General features: G+C 45.3%; 1 protein-coding gene across 11 annotated transcripts; it reads left to right on the top strand.

Moving 5' to 3' along the window:
- The first annotated feature begins 2406 nt into the window (after window positions 1–2406).
- Window positions 2407–16396, top strand: LOC139579003 (oxysterol-binding protein 1-like). 11 transcript variants are annotated; one of them, XM_071407186.1, is made up of 18 exons: window positions 2527–2749; window positions 3623–3801; window positions 5619–5827; window positions 6252–6420; window positions 6760–6871; window positions 7106–7304; window positions 7465–7579; window positions 7801–7855; window positions 7974–8144; window positions 8766–9011; window positions 10503–10623; window positions 10737–10840; window positions 11042–11322; window positions 11560–11819; window positions 13672–13704; window positions 13796–13828; window positions 13948–13986; window positions 14348–14630. In XM_071407186.1, exons 2-18 carry the CDS (start codon window positions 3665–3667, stop codon window positions 14488–14490), a joined length of 2427 nt encoding a protein of 808 aa, XP_071263287.1. In that variant the 5' UTR covers window positions 2527–2749; window positions 3623–3664; the 3' UTR covers window positions 14491–14630. The 11 variants fall into 11 exon arrangements, with proteins under 11 accessions (XP_071263279.1, XP_071263282.1, XP_071263276.1 ...); XM_071407183.1 differs by having other exon boundaries at window positions 7798–7855; XM_071407178.1 differs by lacking the exon at window positions 2527–2749 and adding an exon at window positions 2407–2494 and having other exon boundaries at window positions 7798–7855; window positions 13796–13986; window positions 14348–16396.
- Window positions 16397–16482: the final 86 nt, after the last annotated feature.

The raw sequence follows: 16482 nt of genomic DNA, 5'->3' as shown, positions 1-16482 counted from the left end.
CTGGGATATTGTCAGCTTCCAGGAATTATGTATAGATCTTTGTGACATGGGGCTGTGCATTATCATGCTGAAACATAAGGTGATGGCGGCGGATGAATGGCACGATAATGGGCCCCAGGATCTCGTCAAAGTATCTCTGTGCATTCAAATTTTCAGCGATAAAATGCAATTGTGTTCGTTGTCCGTAGTTTATGCCTGTTCAATACCATAACCCCACTGCCACCACTTTTATTGTCCCCAGCACAAGGTGCACCTGTGTAATGATCATGCTGTTTAGTCAGCTTCTTGATATGCCACACCTGTCAGATGGATTGATTATCTTGGCAAGTGAGAAATGCTCACTAACAGGGATGTTAACAAATTTGTGCACATAATTTTTGAGCAATAAGCTTTTTGTGCGTATTGGAACATTTCTGTGTTATTTTATTTCAGCTCATGAAACATGGGACCAACACTTTACATGTTGCATTTATATTTTTGTTCACGGTAGTTGTGGGAGAACAAGTGAAGGAGATGAAGGCCGTGTCTGGGCCAGGGTCTACCGAAGCCAGATGACTGGCGGTATCCCATTTAGTTCAGTGTCTCCATAGTTATGATTAACCCTGGAAAGGAAGGGAGGAAAAGGTGAAAAGAGGGAGAGCGAGAATGAGAGAGTGAGTTTGCTTGTCAAAAAGTAGGAGTTCAAATGCGGATACAGCAAAACGTGTATTTTTTCTGGTCCAAGAGGAAGAGGATATACACATTTCTGTCTTTGTACCTTTATGGAGAGTTGTCTCTTACAGAGTGGTCCTCTTCTCAACACAACAAAAACACACACTAACTAAACGTGGACTTCATCCTCATCCCTTTGGCGCGATAAAATGCCAGCGGTAGTGGGAAATATTTTGGGTATCAGATATTTCTGACAATTCTCACATAGAAACTTGAATAAAAAAAGGGGAAATTTTAGGCCCATTTTAGACCTACAGTGTACATGTAAGACCTTATGATCCGTGAACCGTACATGATACAGACAACATCTTGGTGTCATCATTATACTCCTTATAGTGTGCTCTAACATGGAATATGTACAGATTCTGAAATACAGATTTTCACATTCATTTATTGTATTGGTCTACAAATAGACCAAAAATGGATGCTTTCATCATGATTTAAAAAATCAAATAAAAATAGTGATACAAATGTATAATGCCTGTCAAACATCCTTTCTCTAAATGAAGTTTCTATGTGAGAATTGCCAGAACAATCTGAGATACCCTAAATATTTTCTGCTTCTGCTGGCGTGGAATCACCCTTTGTTGTTCGGTGTCTCTGCCCTTCCATGGATGTCTGAACAATAAAAGGGCTATAACCAAAGGTGCAGGCAATGGCAGGGCATGTAGGCAGAGCAACAAAGGGAGCAGTCAAGGTGCGTCTGGACATAAGACTTGAGTGGCAGCTGGTAAGCGGTGTCCTGTTTTCACTGGACGTGTTACCTTGTCCCGGACCTGCTGTTTCGACCCTGTCACCCCTCCCCCACCTCACTCCCTCTCTCCCGGACCTGCTGTCTTGACCTCTGAATGCTCGGCCAACTGACATTTACTCATGGGGTGTTGAACTGGGAGGAAGGGGGATGTTTGGCTCCTAGTGCAAGAGTTGGCATGGCTCCAGCAGAATCCAACTGACACTACCTTACCAGCTGGAGATGGCTCCCAGGGTAGAGCAGATTCAGGGGATCTCTGCTCTGAACAAGGCCTATAAGGGATCCAGAGCATGAAGAAAGCTGGGTCCCTGAGGTGAGGTTGTGTTGCTTCCCCGGTGTGAGGGGCATCCAGGGCAGGTGGTGGACGGTCCCCCATAGCTGAAGACAGCAGGCCCACCAGTTCAGAGAATGGTGGGTACCCCAAGTCTGGTGGTTGAGACCCAGCAGGACAGGGGGCCTGACAAGGCAGGGGACTCATAGCCAGCTACTACTAAGGCCACAAACTGCTGGAGACTTGGAGCCTAACTGGGTATGAAACATACAGTAGGGCCTAGGACTAGAACAGGACACTACGGGGTCAACTGAAGCTGGCGCTGCAAACAGACTGTGGACCCATGGCACAGACAAGTGGGACAGGAGACAGGTCAAGATACATGGTGAGATGTTTTTCATCACCAATAAAATATCCGGATTGGGGTTATGGCAATCCATAAATTGTTTCCGTAATGAATAAACCCCCACCCACAGTGCTCAACCCAATGGCTGTATATGAAGGTTCCACCAGCGTTGAGAAATGTAGGAGTATTTTCCTTGAAAAAGGTTTCTAACGAGGACTCTAATTTATGTGTTTACATTTGGAAGCGAAAGCACTTTGTTGTCTCTGGCGGCACACACAGGTGGTACCAGTGAGTGGGCTAGTTCGTTTTGCATGGACCGGTGCCCGGTTGAGTGGATATTTCATAATAGACCAATGGAATGGTCTACAATGTGCACACCCCGCCCACGTAAAACGAACTCGCCCATCGATACAAGGTAGGTAGACATATTTGTAAAAAAAAAAAAAAAAAAAAAAAAAAAAAAAAGTAAACAACTGAAAGCAATTGTGTTCGTGACATTTAATGCTAAGGTGAAGACAACTTTGATTGGGAAAGGTTGTAGCTTGATAGCTACGTTTGTCATGTTACTTTCATTTTTTATGCAAAAATAAATGTCCAGTCTGAAAGTCGGATGTTGAAGTTGTCAAGCACAAGGAAATTGCGTCAGTTTTTCCTCGACATACTGATAAAGGTTGGTTGGTTGGGTGTGTGGATCATTGATTAGCTATCTATACGAGCATAATATACGTGTATTTTTATTGCAAAATTTGAGATGATTAGCTGCTCAAGGCATCGACTCTCGGTCGACGGTCGCTAGCGTCGATGTGGATCCGCCTGTCATTGTCGTGAGTCCGGTGTGTGATGCTGCACTTCAGCGCCAGGCAGTGCTGTGTTGTTAGGCCGCTAGCGAGTTTGTGTTGATTTTGCACTGACGATGCTAAATGTGTAAAGTGTATAGTCATTGCAAATTGTGTAGTAGTAACGTTAGCTAGTATCCCTCTACCTTTATGCCAACGTTTGGATGGAAACGTGGTTGCTGTTATCGTCTTGCCCTCGACAAGACTGGTTTTGCCGTCAACGTTAGCTAGCTACTGAAACTAGCTTAACTACCTGCTTAGCCTATCTTATCTAGCCCGACGTTTGTAGGCGAGCTAGTAAGCTAAGTCTTGTTAACATCACTAGCAGCAGTTGGTCTCCAACAACTTATCCAGCTGAGCTAAGTTGCTGATATCACTTACTATATCAATTTACACAATATAAACTGTTAACCAAAGCCAGGTAGTTGACAGATAGGCTAGTGTCACTGATGGGGAATCGGGTGTTGACTGCTGATTGGAGCCTAAAGGCCGGTAGATGGCGATATCGATTGACTCAATATCGCCGTCTAACTGCCTTTGGGTTATGCTGATTGTAGAAACTGTTCTGACTTTACGCTGACAACTTACGTGGTCTACTACTAGACCTCTACGTATCCCAAGTATGTATGGATTAGTTAGTTAGTAAATTGTCCTGTAGATTTTCCACTGCCATTTTTAGGTTGTCTTACTACTTTTCATGTCCCTAGGCCCCAATCTAATAGCCCACTGTGAAGGCTCAGGCTGTCATAATGTCGGAGCCCAAGGCACCCACCCCGACTCCGGCTGGAGACACATACAAAGGATGGCTATTCAAATGGACAAATTACATCAAGGGCTACCAGCGACGATGGTTCGTCTTGAGCAACGGTTTACTATCCTACTATAGGTAAGCATGGAGCGAGATGGGGTTGCATGACATAGTACCTCTTTGCATCCGCTGTAACAGATGAGACTAACAGTTACCAGAAATCTTTGCTGCCCGCAATTAAGGGCGTTCCTGCATGTGGGCATTCCTGCATCTGCCAGAACCCCTCTTTTTATACTTCTATTGGTCCATTTTTAAGCTAGGACTCCGGTACATAGGCGGGAGGCAGGGTGCTCCTGTACAGTAGTTGGCGGTAATGCACCATAACGTTGGATGCCAAACGCTGATAAACCCCACACAAGAAGTGGCGGGGGCGACAATGTCAGTAGCTAGCTAGGACAACGGTAGACGGTGTCATTCGCCCCTGCCTGTCGGGCACTGTTTTCCTGCGAGGGCCGGTGTTCGGCAAGCGGGAGTGAAGGACACTGTGTTCTAGTTAGCTAGCTAGGACTACGGTACACAGCATGCGGGATAAGTAGCTAGCTAGCACACCAGCAGACAGTGTATTTCACCCCTGCCCTGTTGGGCACTGCTTTCCAGCAGTTCTGTTAACAACGGCAAGGGTAGGTGTTTGGCAGGTGAGAGTGAAGGACATTGTGTTAGCTAGGAGGACTAACTAAACGGTTATATTATAGCTGTGATTTGCTCTGTGTTGTTCCCATTTCCCCTGCCCTACAAGATGAATACAACTTGCTCTCCTTTATATGCCTATCATGAGTTTTGACTATGGCGCACAGTATCATAAAGAAATTGAAGCTTGAGGTCATTATGGATTCCCTGTGTAACTCTTTGCCATATAATGGTGTCACAATATTGCATGACTCCTCCGTTCTGCTTGCAACAAAGAGGTGTGGCCGAATACTTATTGTGTTTTCAGCCCTGTGGGGGAGTCATTGTGTCTTCACTGGGCTGTGTAATATGAGTCGTGTTTGTTTAGTGAAGTAGCTGTGTACCATTCACCTCCCACTCCAAGAACGCTGTGTGTGTGTGTGTTGTGTGAACAGTACTGTTTGCCTAACAATTTAGAGTCAGGTGATAAGCACATCCAACAATTCACACACTTTTCATGTTCCTATCTCTGAGTCTTTTTCCAAGTAAGGTTGTTTTCTCTCGAATAACTTGCCAAGAGTGCATTTAGCGAGACATTTGTACAAAGGTTTTTGCAATCATGCAAAATTGCGAAACCAGAAATGGTGCAATATTAAATGTTTTTTCAACACTAGGCTATATTGCATCTGAGATAGCATAGCTGTATTAGACAGATTCCTTTGTTCCATATGAACAAATTAGTTAGGCAACAATAGCCAATAGTCCACACTGGTCCATCAGTCAGCTGGTTTCTATTGCCACGCTTCTGAGTATTGGGTCCACCCTCTTTGCTTGTGTGATCATAATGGTTCCTGGTTAAACTGGAGACCTTTACTTAATGTAATGTAAAATAAAACATTCATGTGGAAGAGAGAACATTGTTGTCCAAAATTAGGTTACTTAATTTTGTTCCAACTAGCCTAAAGCTGCCTCAATCTGAACATATTCTCTAGCCTCTTTCCCTCTTTCTGGAGTTTGCAGAACAAAAGAAACCAGGTAGGCATAGTTAAAGTGATGTCTTTATCTTGGCTTCCAGTAGGCTTAGAGAAGCTTCTGCCGTGTTGCTTCCTAAATGGTTCCTTCAGATGAGTAAACACTAAAAAGGACCAGGTTAGGGGACTAGGAGTTGTTTTCGGACCAGCTGTACAAGCAGGAGCTGGTTCAGGAGTTGGAGCTGGTTACCGAGTTGACTTTTTCAGGAGTTGACCCTAGTTTAATCCACTCCACTTTCTCGCTCTGTTTCTCCCCAGGACCCAGGCGGAGATGGGCCACACGTGCCGGGGCACCATCAACCTGGCCACGGCCAACATCGCGGTGGAGGACTCGTGCAACTTTGTCATCTCCAACGGCGGGGCACAGACCTACCACCTGAAGGCCAGCTCTGAGGTGGAGCGGCAGCGCTGGATCACCGCCCTGGAGCTGGCCAAGGCCAAGGCTGTCCGCAATCAGGCCGAGTCTGGTGAGGGGGGGAGAAGAGGGAAAAATGAGGCGGGAAAGGAAGGGATTTGTCTGTGTAGAACAGTCTTTAATGGGTACAGAGAGAGGGTAAGGGAAGGAGGGTTGAGGGGGGTGTCTGAGTGGAGTGTATACTGTATGTGTTTCTTCATGTTCCTTTGAGAGAGAGAACATGTTTTATTTCTCAAGAATTACAGTTTACTGTATAACCCCCAATTAGTGAGGGGGTGGGGCTATCATTCTGACAGAATGTATATTTTTTCTTCATATACAATACCAGTCAAAAGTTTGGACACCTACTCATTCCAGGGTTTTTCTTTTATTTTGACTGTTTTCTACATTGTAGATAACACATGGAATCATGTAGTAACCAAAAAAAAGTGTTAAACAAATCAAAATATATTTGAGATTCTTCTCTTCTTCTCCAGATGACTCTGGTGATGAGTGTCCCACGTCACCCCCTACCTCGGGACAGGGCGGAGGGGCACGTAACTCTAACTCAGAGGTACAGTCCACACTACGCACGCTGGGCAGCAAGGTGGAAGACCTGAGCACCTGCAACGACCTCATCGCCAAGCACGGCTCCGCCCTCCAAAGGTCAGGGGTCAACCCATCAGTCTCACACAAACCTTACAATAAACAACTGGTTGATTCCCCCATGTATTGACACCGATAGTAATAGAACAAGATAACTTTGCCCACATCCATAGAACACATCAATGGATGCAAAAAGCTATTGCTCGGTTCTATCCTTACAAGCACATAGTAACTGGTTGACCAGGTAAGGTCTAAGATTTTATGGACCAGATATTTGTCTTGGTTGCAGAGTAGTCTGAGTGAATAAACAAATGACATGTACTACATACAGAAGAGATGGGCTGAGGGGGATGGGTTGAAGGGACTGGCTGACTCTCCTTGGCTGTGCCGCTGTCCTAGGTCCCTGTCAGAGCTGGAGGGGGTGCGTCTGGGAGGCGACGCGGATGGCAAGATCCGGCAGGTGACGGAGAGAGCCACGTTGTTCCGCATCACCTCCAACGCTATGATCAACGTACGTGTTATTGTTTTTACAGTGTGCAAAGGCAACTGGTTTACGTTGAATTGTACATAGAATACAGTGAAGGTCTAATAGTGCAGTCTAGCTGAAGCCCACAGTACGAGCCATCTGTTTTTTGAGTGTTACACAAACCTTTACAAGGCTTTGTGGTGTTGTATGAATGTTCTTAAAGCGTTTCTTTGAGATTTCCCTGACATTCCTCTGTTTCCCTAACATTTCTCTCCCCAGGCATGCAGAGACTTCCTAGCGCTGGCCCAGGCCCACAGTAAACGGTGGCAGAAAGCCTTGCATTCGGAGCGGGACCAGAGGATAAGGCTGGAGGAAACATTGGAGCAGCTAGCCAAGCAGCACAACCACCTGGAGAGGGCCTTCAGAGGGGCCACCGTATTGCCCCTCTCCCAGAGCAACCCTGCCCTGAACAGCAAGAGTAAGGCATCACCTCTGACCCCGAAACAAACTGTTACATTAACTCTTTGATCCCTGCCCTTTAACCCCCCTAACTCCAAACTGACTGTTAGCCTGCTAGTTAAGTCAACCAGTGAATCTACAACACACTATCATTCATAATATTTCATTTTCTCCCTCAGTTTCGGGCTCAGCAAAGGGAGACGCAAGCGACGAGGATGATGAAAACGAGTTCTTTGACGCTATGGAGGACCCGGCGGGGTTCATCACTGTACCGGCTGACCCCAAGTATCATAGGTCAGCACGCCTCTACCTCTTTTGTTTTTTCTTTTAACTCTCCATCTGTCTCTCCCTGTTTCTCGCTCTTTCCTTCTCTCTCTCTCAACCTCCTCATTTTTATCCATACAAATGGCATGGCATTTTATGAGCAATAAACTGAGAATTTAGAAGGAAAATTGTAATTGGTAAAATGCACTTCTTTCTTTCTATATATCTCTGTTTCTTTCTCCACTCAGAAGGTCAGGAAGTAACATCAGTGGTCTCAGCGCTGAGACTGGAATCGATGACCAATCGGTGAGTCTGTCACTGTTTTAATATTTTAAATATTTGTTTAATTACTTGCTTTGCAGTACATAGGATGTCCCTTGAAATAAAACGTGTATGTGTTCTGCCCTCTTTTGGCCAACCACAGCTTTGTGACGAGCAGTCGTTGGGGTCCAATCCGGAGTCGCCCCAGTCCCTGGAGGTGGAGCCAGTGAGGAAGAGGCGGACCAAAATCCCAGACAAGCCCAACTATTCGCTGAACCTCTGGAGCATCATGAAGAACTGCATCGGCAAAGAGCTCTCCAAGATCCCCATGCCTGTAAGAAAAACGCGCGCGCGTGTGTGTGTGACTATAGACTATTGCAGCACACCCTAACTGTTGCTTTCAGCTCTGTGCATTGTATTGAACAAGGGCAGAAGGGAGGGAACAACTTTCTGGAATGAAATGGATCTACAGGTAAGTGCCAAAATACAGTAAACACTGTACTTGAGTAAATGAGGGATAGAGTATATTGAAAGCAGGTGCTTCCACACAGGATGGTTCCTGAGTATATTAAGCAATTAACATCCCATCATGCTTAGGGTCATGTATAAAAATGGCCAGTTTCCCAAATATTTTGGTTACCACGGCTAGAAGAAGTCTGTGACTTTGAAAGAGGGGTCTCAAAGGAGCATAGGGGGTTTTAAAGTGTGTGTGTGTCTCAGACACCAGTTCTCTACCCAAATTAACATTTATGAGAAATTCTGGAGAGGTGCCTGAGAGCATTTTCCACCAAATCACCAAATTGTGGAACAATGGTGTCGCATCCCTCCAATAGAGTCCCAGACACTTTGTCAGTGTTTCCTTTATTTTGGCAGTTACACGTATTTTTCCTTAAACCCTTTCCCATTTCTAAGTTTCCTTTCTTCCTCGCCCCCTTTTCTCCCCATTTTATCTCAGGTGAACTTCAACGAGCCGATCTCCATGCTGCAGCGTCTGTCCGAGGACTTGGAGTACTACGAGCTCCTGGACAAGGCGGCTAAATGCCAGAGCTCTCTGGAGCAGCTGTGCTACGTGGCTGCCTTCACCGTATCGTCCTACTCCACTACGGTCCACCGCACAGGCAAACCCTTCAACCCCCTACTGGGGGAGACCTACGAACTGGACCGGCTGAGGGAGAGCGGCTACCGCTCACTGTGTGAACAGGTAAAGGTGGGGGGGGAATGACTTTTTGGGATAGAGGGGAATTGGAAAAACAGAAGGGGGCTTGGCTACAGGTTCAAATGGGTGAGGGGCTAAGCGCGGGAGGGGGCAGAGAGAGTAGGAGAGAAGATGATTTGCATCTACAGTGGCAATGTTTTTATAACCAATACACATTCAATTAACCACAAGTTGACATCACAACAATCTGATCATATCAATCCGGTTTATTACAAGTTGCAACTAGGAGACCCCTCCAGAACAAACGCAGAGAAGGCCCTTAAATATTAATCCCACAGCATCAAATGTTCTGTAAACACTAGCCCGAGAGGCTTGCAGGGAAGTCCCAGCAACAGCTGCTACAGTGACACAGATACATTATCTCTGTCCTCGAATCGAGCCTGACGTCAAACATGAACCATAACATTTGATACCGGCAGTTTTAACAGGTCAAAGGTAGAACAACAGTACTTGGTTACAACAGATAATTATAGACTAACAAGTGACGACTACTTCATTAGATATGTTACTTAAACGTACATGGTTAGCTCCTGTTTCCCTTCCCCAAGGGAATGCATCTGTCTGCGTCTCCCTGCACATACAGTCATGTTTATTACATATCAGTCCATATCAACAGTAAATCAAATACAGGAAAATTATTTCCCATTACAATTCCCACAGTACATTTACAGAAAGGGTAGTGGGTAGTGGTACCTCTATAAACTGTCAGGAGTTCCAGCGCTGTCCATCACCTGTGGTGCTGAAACGTTCCCTTCTGCTGCATCACGTTCTAATAGTCCGCCACATAATACCCATAAAACCACGGAAATGGTTCCAGTGGTTTTTCAGCCATTCATTTTTCACATTGTGAATTTTACGTAATTTTTTTAATTAACTGTGTAGGCTTACCTTGGCGTGACGTTTTGATAGCCGTGAGTTTTTTATCAATATATTTGCCTCAATTGACTCCCCAAATGCTATGCTTGTTATTGGTATAGTTACCGTGTCTGAGAGATTTGCATGGTTATCAAAACGTCATGCCAGGGGAAGCCTACACGACCCTACACGGCCTACACAACCCTTATAATAAGTATTTCTAAAATCCCAGATTGAAAAATGAATGGTTGAAAAAAAAATAAACGATTGGAACCACCATTTCTGGTTTTTATGACTCATACTGTGGTACTCAATTCTCTGGGGGATTACTGAGGGAAAACAACCCCTAGTGGCAGATGTGGGAAACAACAGCTCTCTTTACTCCCACGTGTATGAAACTAATTTAGATAAATTGTTTAAATATGTTGTTTTAGCCCAGCACAACCATATCTGACTCAAGAAATTGGCTAATCATCAAGCCATTGATTAGTGGATTTAGGTGTTTTAGTGCACAGTTAAAAAGAAACATGGTACTCTGTGGCTCCCCAGGACTGGGTTTGCAAAACACTGTGCTAAGTGACTCAATTGTAATATAGCCCTACCCAATCCTCCTTCATCCAGGTGAGTCACCACCCACCTGCAGCTGCTCATCATGCCATCTCAGAGAGAGGCTGGACCCTCCGACAGGAGATCTCCCTCGCCAGCAAGTTCAGGGGAAAATACCTCTCCATCATGCCTCTGGGTAAGGCGGTGTGTGAGGACTGATAGCTGCCAGCCAATGTCTCCATCACGCAAATGTTTTGTTTGTATAGTTAGAATTTTTCACGTTTGCTGTGGTGTAAACCTCTTCCACAGGTTCTATCCAATGCGTGTTTGAGAAGAGCAACAATCACTACTCGTGGAAGAAAGTCACTACCACAGTACACAACATCATTGTGGGCAAATTGTGGATCGACCAGGTAAGAAATATTTCACACATGATGGCAATTTCTGTTATAGTGACATTATCACGCCACAATTTTTGGCATCGACGCACGCAGCACGTACTATGGACGTTAGGAGATTTTAGACTAATTCCAAGCATAAAAAAAAAAAAGATTTATTTAGGTGAACGACACATTTTTAAAGAATTCCATTCTCGCTCTTTCTGGTGTTCTCAGTCGGGAGAGATAGACGTGGTGAACCACCGGACCGGCGACTGCTGCCATCTCAAGTTCGCCCCGTACAGCTACTTCTCCAGAGACGTGGCCAGGAAGGTGACTGGTGTGGTGACCGACAAGGAGGGTAAGGCCCACTATGTGCTGTCAGGGACGTGGGATGAGAAGATGGAGTTCTCCAGGGTGATGCAGAGCAATAAGGGAGAGAACGGCACCGAGGGCAAACAGAAGACCGTCTACCAGACACTCAAAGCCAAGGAGCTCTGGAGGAAGAACCCACTACCGTGAGTAGAGTGTGGGGGGAGTTTGCTGATGATGTGCTGCAAATGAATAAGACATTTGGTGTGTCAAAGAACATGGCTTTTTCAGTCATCTCACCTCTGTTGTTTGGCATCGCTCTTTCTATTGCTCTGTCCCTTCCACTTCCTCCTCCATTCTCTCTATTGCTCTGTCCCTTCCATTTCCTCCTCCATTCTCTCTCTCCTCTCGTTTCCCATCCTCTCTCTTCCTCCCATCTGCAGTGAGGGAGCGGAGACCATGTACTACTTCTCGTCGCTGGCGCTGACGCTCAACGAGTCCGAGGAGGGCGTGGCGCCCACCGACAGCCGGCGACGGCCCGACCAGCAGCTGATGGAGGCGGGCCGGTGGGACGAGGCCAACGCCGAGAAGCAACGGCTGGAGGAGAAGCAGAGGAGCGTCCGCCGCGAGAGGGAGAGGGAGGCCCAGCGCGCAGCCAACCTGCCCGAGGAGGGGGCAGAAGGGGTGGAGGTAGCGGAGGATGGTAAGAAAGAGGGAGGGGGTGAGGGAAGGAGGTGCAAGAAGGGCTACATCCCAATTATCTCTCCTTCCTCCCAGTGTTCACTTGTTGACTTTCCTATACTTATTTGAAAGGAAATGACTGGTATAAGAAACAAGGTGGAGACACCCACTAACCCATTCCTCACCAATCCAATATTTGAAGTGGTAAACAAGTGCATACTTCAAATCAAACTTTATTTGTCACATGTGCCGAATACAACAAGTGTAGACCTTACCGTGAAATGCTTACTTACAAGTCCTTAACCAACAGTGCAGTTCAAGAAGAGTTAAGAAAATATTTACCAAATAGACTAAAGTAAAAAATAATAATAAAAAGTAACACAATAACGAGGCTATATACAGGGGTTACCGGTACCGAGTCAGTGTGCAGGGGTACTGGTTGGTTGAGGTAATTTTTACATGTAGCTAGGGGTGAAGTGACTATGCATAGATGATAAACAGCGAGTAGCAGCAGTGTACAAAAGGGAGGGGGGGGTCAATGTAAATAGTCCGGTGGCCATTTTATGAATTGTTCAGCTGTCTTATGGCTTGGGGGTAGAAGTTGTTGAGGAGCCTTTTGGTCCTAGACTTGGCGCTCCGGTACCACTGAGGATATTATTGGGACATGCCCAAGATGGGAGCAAGATCCAATTCTTGTGCTTGTGAGTAAGGAAGTACTCACCATTAAGTTGAATGAGAAGTCTGGTCTCTGGCTTCCTATTGTGGCCAGAGAGAGGACACAGAGATGGAGGCAGGTTTGAGGAAAGACAGTGAGTGTCGTCCCAGAGCTGTCTCTGTTCATAGTCTACCTGTCTGTGTTCATAGTCTACCTGTCTGTCCCTTTCTCCTCTTGTATATATCTATCTGTCTGTCTTTCACACATGTCTGTCTCTCTGTCCCCCAAGCTGTCATTGAGGACTCTTTCATCACTGACTCGCCTTTGAAAAGCAAGTACTCCTCCTCTTCCCCCTATTGTCTCACTTTACTCTCTCTCACACACACACACACACAATCCGTTCCACTTTTCACAAGGTAGGTGTATTTAATACCTCTGACCATCCATCACCTCATCATATCCCGCTTTCTTTATTCATCCATCCATCCATCCTTGGTTTGTGCTGTGTTCAGCCGATGCAGTGGAGATTGGTACGGAAGCGAGCCAGGCTTCGGACGAAAGCAAGTACCACTAGCTTTCCTCCCTCCATCGCTCTGTCCTTATAGCACTCCCTCGCTTTCACTCTCTTATTCCCTCTCCTGACACGTGATCCTTCTAGCACTTTCCGTTTAGTGTGTGTGTGTGTGTATGTATATATATATATATATATGACAGAAAGGTAGTTAGACAAATGGTAGCTAGCTTTCTTGCGATGCAAATATGCTAGTCAATCAATACCAGGGTTGTGTTCATTAGTGCACACTAGCAAAACGTTTTGCAACAAAAACAAGTTTCTTATTTGACAAGTTCAGGTAGTCCCTCCCTGTTTCGGGACGTTTTTCTACCTAAGGTGTCTAGTGAATACGACCCAGGTTTCCAGGCTATGCCTAGAAACGGCTTATTCTTGTGCTGTGAAATGCACATTGTGAATTCTAATACTAAACAGAGGAATGTTTGAAGGAAACTATTTTTTGATATGCGGCAATGTCCTGTGGTAGGAAACCGCTCCGTAGCGCAGTAAAAGCAGGCTAGCTTTAATTTTCCACACCAGTAAGTATCATCGTATATTAAATAGATTTAATTGGTTAGGTTGTAGGTTGTTCCCCCCCCCCCCCCCCCCCCTCTTCTTTTCATTTCTTTCCTTTCTGTCAATTATTCATGTTCCTCTCTCCCCCTTCAGCGGATCCCGACGATTCTCCACCTCACACACCAAGCAAGTAGCCCTCTACTCTCTTCCTCTCTATATCACTGTCTATTTCTATCCACACACTCACATACTTATCCGTCAGTCTTCCATTTTGCAGCCCCACGTGGTCCGCCCCTCTCAGAGTATCAAAGCAAGTATTCATCGTTCGGGACACACACACACACACACCATGATTTCATTCTCACATTTTTTTTATTTTTATATCATACCTCATATCTTTCCATCTTGTCCCCCCCCCCCCCCCACCAGTGGATGACATGGAAGGTCATTATGGAGCTGCGGTCAAAAGCAAGTAACACCATTGTTGTTCTCTCTCTCCTTTCTCTGTTATTTGTCTGTAGTTTGTGTCTCCTTCCTCTTAGACGCTCTAGTAGTTGCAGTGTAACTTAGTTGAGAAATACTACTTCCCAAAGTCTTACGGCGTTCGTATGTGTGAAGTCTCGTAGCGCTAGACATGACAACTCTGGTAACTGTTGTAGCTAGACACCACCATACTGCTGCAATGTTGTCCTTGTCATCCTGACCTCATCCTTTTATGTGGTCTTGATGCAGAAGTCCCTTTCCCAAAGCTTCCATGGCTGGTCCTCAACATCCTATGATTCTTTCAATAGGTTAAATGTCTTTCTTTTTCTCTTGTTATTTTCGTCAGGCGTCCACCAGGACAACTATGAGGCGATGTGGTTCGAGAGGACCGAGGACGTCGTCACGGGAGAGTCCATGCACGTCTACAAGGGGGGCTACTGGGAGGCGAAGGACCACGGCAACTGGGACATTTGCCCAGATATATATTGATTCCCCCCCCCCCCCCCCCCGATCAGCGAATTGTACTAACCCAGGCATTTGGAACAAGCCACAAGCTGCCCTTTTTCCCCCAATTGAAGAAGGGACAAACTGGGTATCGACCCTGTTTAACCCCAACCCTCCCTCTTTCAGGATAGATTTTGGGTTGTAATGCCCCTTACCTCTCCCCTATCACTCTCTGTGGGGATGGTGTGCATAGGGGCTGTGAGACCCTGTAGGACAATGCAACCGGACAGGGGGAAAGACCTGCTTTCTTCTGCCTTCATCTTCCGTGTAGGGTCAACTTGCCCCTAGATGCTGATCTGGGGTCAGTTTTGCATTTCCCCCGCTAATGTTTAAGGTTAGGATTGGGGGAGCTGAAGCTGATCCAAGATCTGTAGCTAGGGAAAACGTCACCCCTGAAAGCTTCATCTTCACTACAATGATTAGATATCTCCCTTTAGAGCCACTGCCACTGGCTAGACCTCTGTGTCTTCTGTTTCTTCCTTTGCTGCTCTCTTTCTCACCCACTCCATCTCTTGTTATGTTAGTCTGTGGAAAAGACTGGGGGCAGATAGGTGGTCTGGTTGATGGTGTTAAATCGCTAGACTCTATCAAACACTAACTCTACCTTGCTCCTTTTCCAAAGGATATGGACTAAATGCATATGGACATGAACAGTTTGTGTGAGAGTATGTGTGTGTGAAGAGGGGGGTTATAATAGTAATGGGTTGGTGCTTATGTCTGCTTTGAGGCTGCCAGATTTTCAAAGCTTCACAAATGCTGTTTAAGAGGTGTGTGTGTGTGTGTGTGTTTGTTTGAGAGAAAGGGGGTGAGCAACAAATGCAGGAGCCCACGTGTGTGTGCATGAGAAAATGTGTGTGTGAGAGAACCCAGTGACACCACATTAGCTCCTCTGCTGTGGCTGTTTGGGCTCGGAGCCTGTTATCCCTCTCAAAGCAGCGAAATCGGCTAAATGAAGGATATATCGTCATAAAGTACTATTTAAACAGTTCCTACTACGTCCTACATCCCAAAGATGACTTCCACCTCTTCAACAGCAAAACAATCTAGCGTAGCCTTATCGTTTTCTATTATGGTTAGTGTATGAAGCAGACTCGACCATAACATATTGGAATAGTGACCTAGTAATTTAGTGTCCAAAATGGCACCCTATTCCCTATAAAGTGCACTTCTTTTGACCAGGCCCTGGTCAAAAGTAGTGCACTATAAATGAATAGGGATGCATGAAGAGATTACTTGTAATCTACTTTAACTAAAGTGTGTGTGTGCACTAGTACAGAGTGTGAGGTTTGAGTTCCAAAAATAAGAATTCACATTTTATTTTCAAGTGTACTTACAAAATGTTTCTGAGACTGAGGAAAAAAACGGAATATTGCTAATATGTGTGTATATATATCAAAGTAATAATTTAGTGTTAATAATATTGAATAGTTAGATCTAAGTATGGTGATTGTTTAAGGTCAGAGAGAACTCCCATTGGTTTCTGTAAAATAGAACATGACTTTCTCCATTAATTGTAAGTCAACTAACTTGTTTGATTACTTTTCTCCCTACTCCCTGGCCCCGTACACACCCACTTTGTACAATATGTTTGATCCAGTTACACTGCTGTAAGACACCACAATAGTTGTAAAAAAATATTGTCAGGTGTTCTACAACTAGTTTACTGGACTTGTCTTAAGTTCATATGGTCTTTCTTTCACTGGTCTATCTTTGAGTTTCCTTTCACTGTCCTCCCATTTGTTGTAGTTCCCCATCTTTAAGTTCATTCATTCTCTTATGGATCTTGGTCAGTGCGCTGAGTATAACAGCATCGCAGGGTGATGTAATGGTCAGTGCGCTGAGTATAACAGCATCGCAGGGTGATGTAATAAAGCCTGACTGGAGAAGTGCACACTTGCTTTATAGTGTCATTATTCCTTTAATGCAACACACTAAAGTGGGCAAAAAGCTCACAATGGTGATCTAGTGGACCACTCA

This window comes from Salvelinus alpinus, chromosome 6 (genome assembly GCF_045679555.1).
Source record: "Salvelinus alpinus chromosome 6, SLU_Salpinus.1, whole genome shotgun sequence".
Taxonomy (NCBI): domain Eukaryota; kingdom Metazoa; phylum Chordata; class Actinopteri; order Salmoniformes; family Salmonidae; genus Salvelinus; species Salvelinus alpinus.
This window is presented reverse-complemented; position numbering and strand designations above follow the sequence as displayed.

Bases quoted from the DNA above. Each gene is read 5' to 3' on its own strand.
- LOC139579003 (XM_071407178.1), top strand. From the start codon at position 3,665: ATGTCGGAGCCCAAGGCACCCACCCCGACTCCGGCTGGAGACACATAC. The intron at 9,012-10,502 runs GTAAAGGTGGGG...TCCTTCATCCAG, and splicing joins ACCGCTCACTGTGTGAACAG to GTGAGTCACCACCCACCTGC. The intron at 10,624-10,736 runs GTAAGGCGGTGT...CCTCTTCCACAG, and splicing joins CCTCTCCATCATGCCTCTGG to GTTCTATCCAATGCGTGTTT.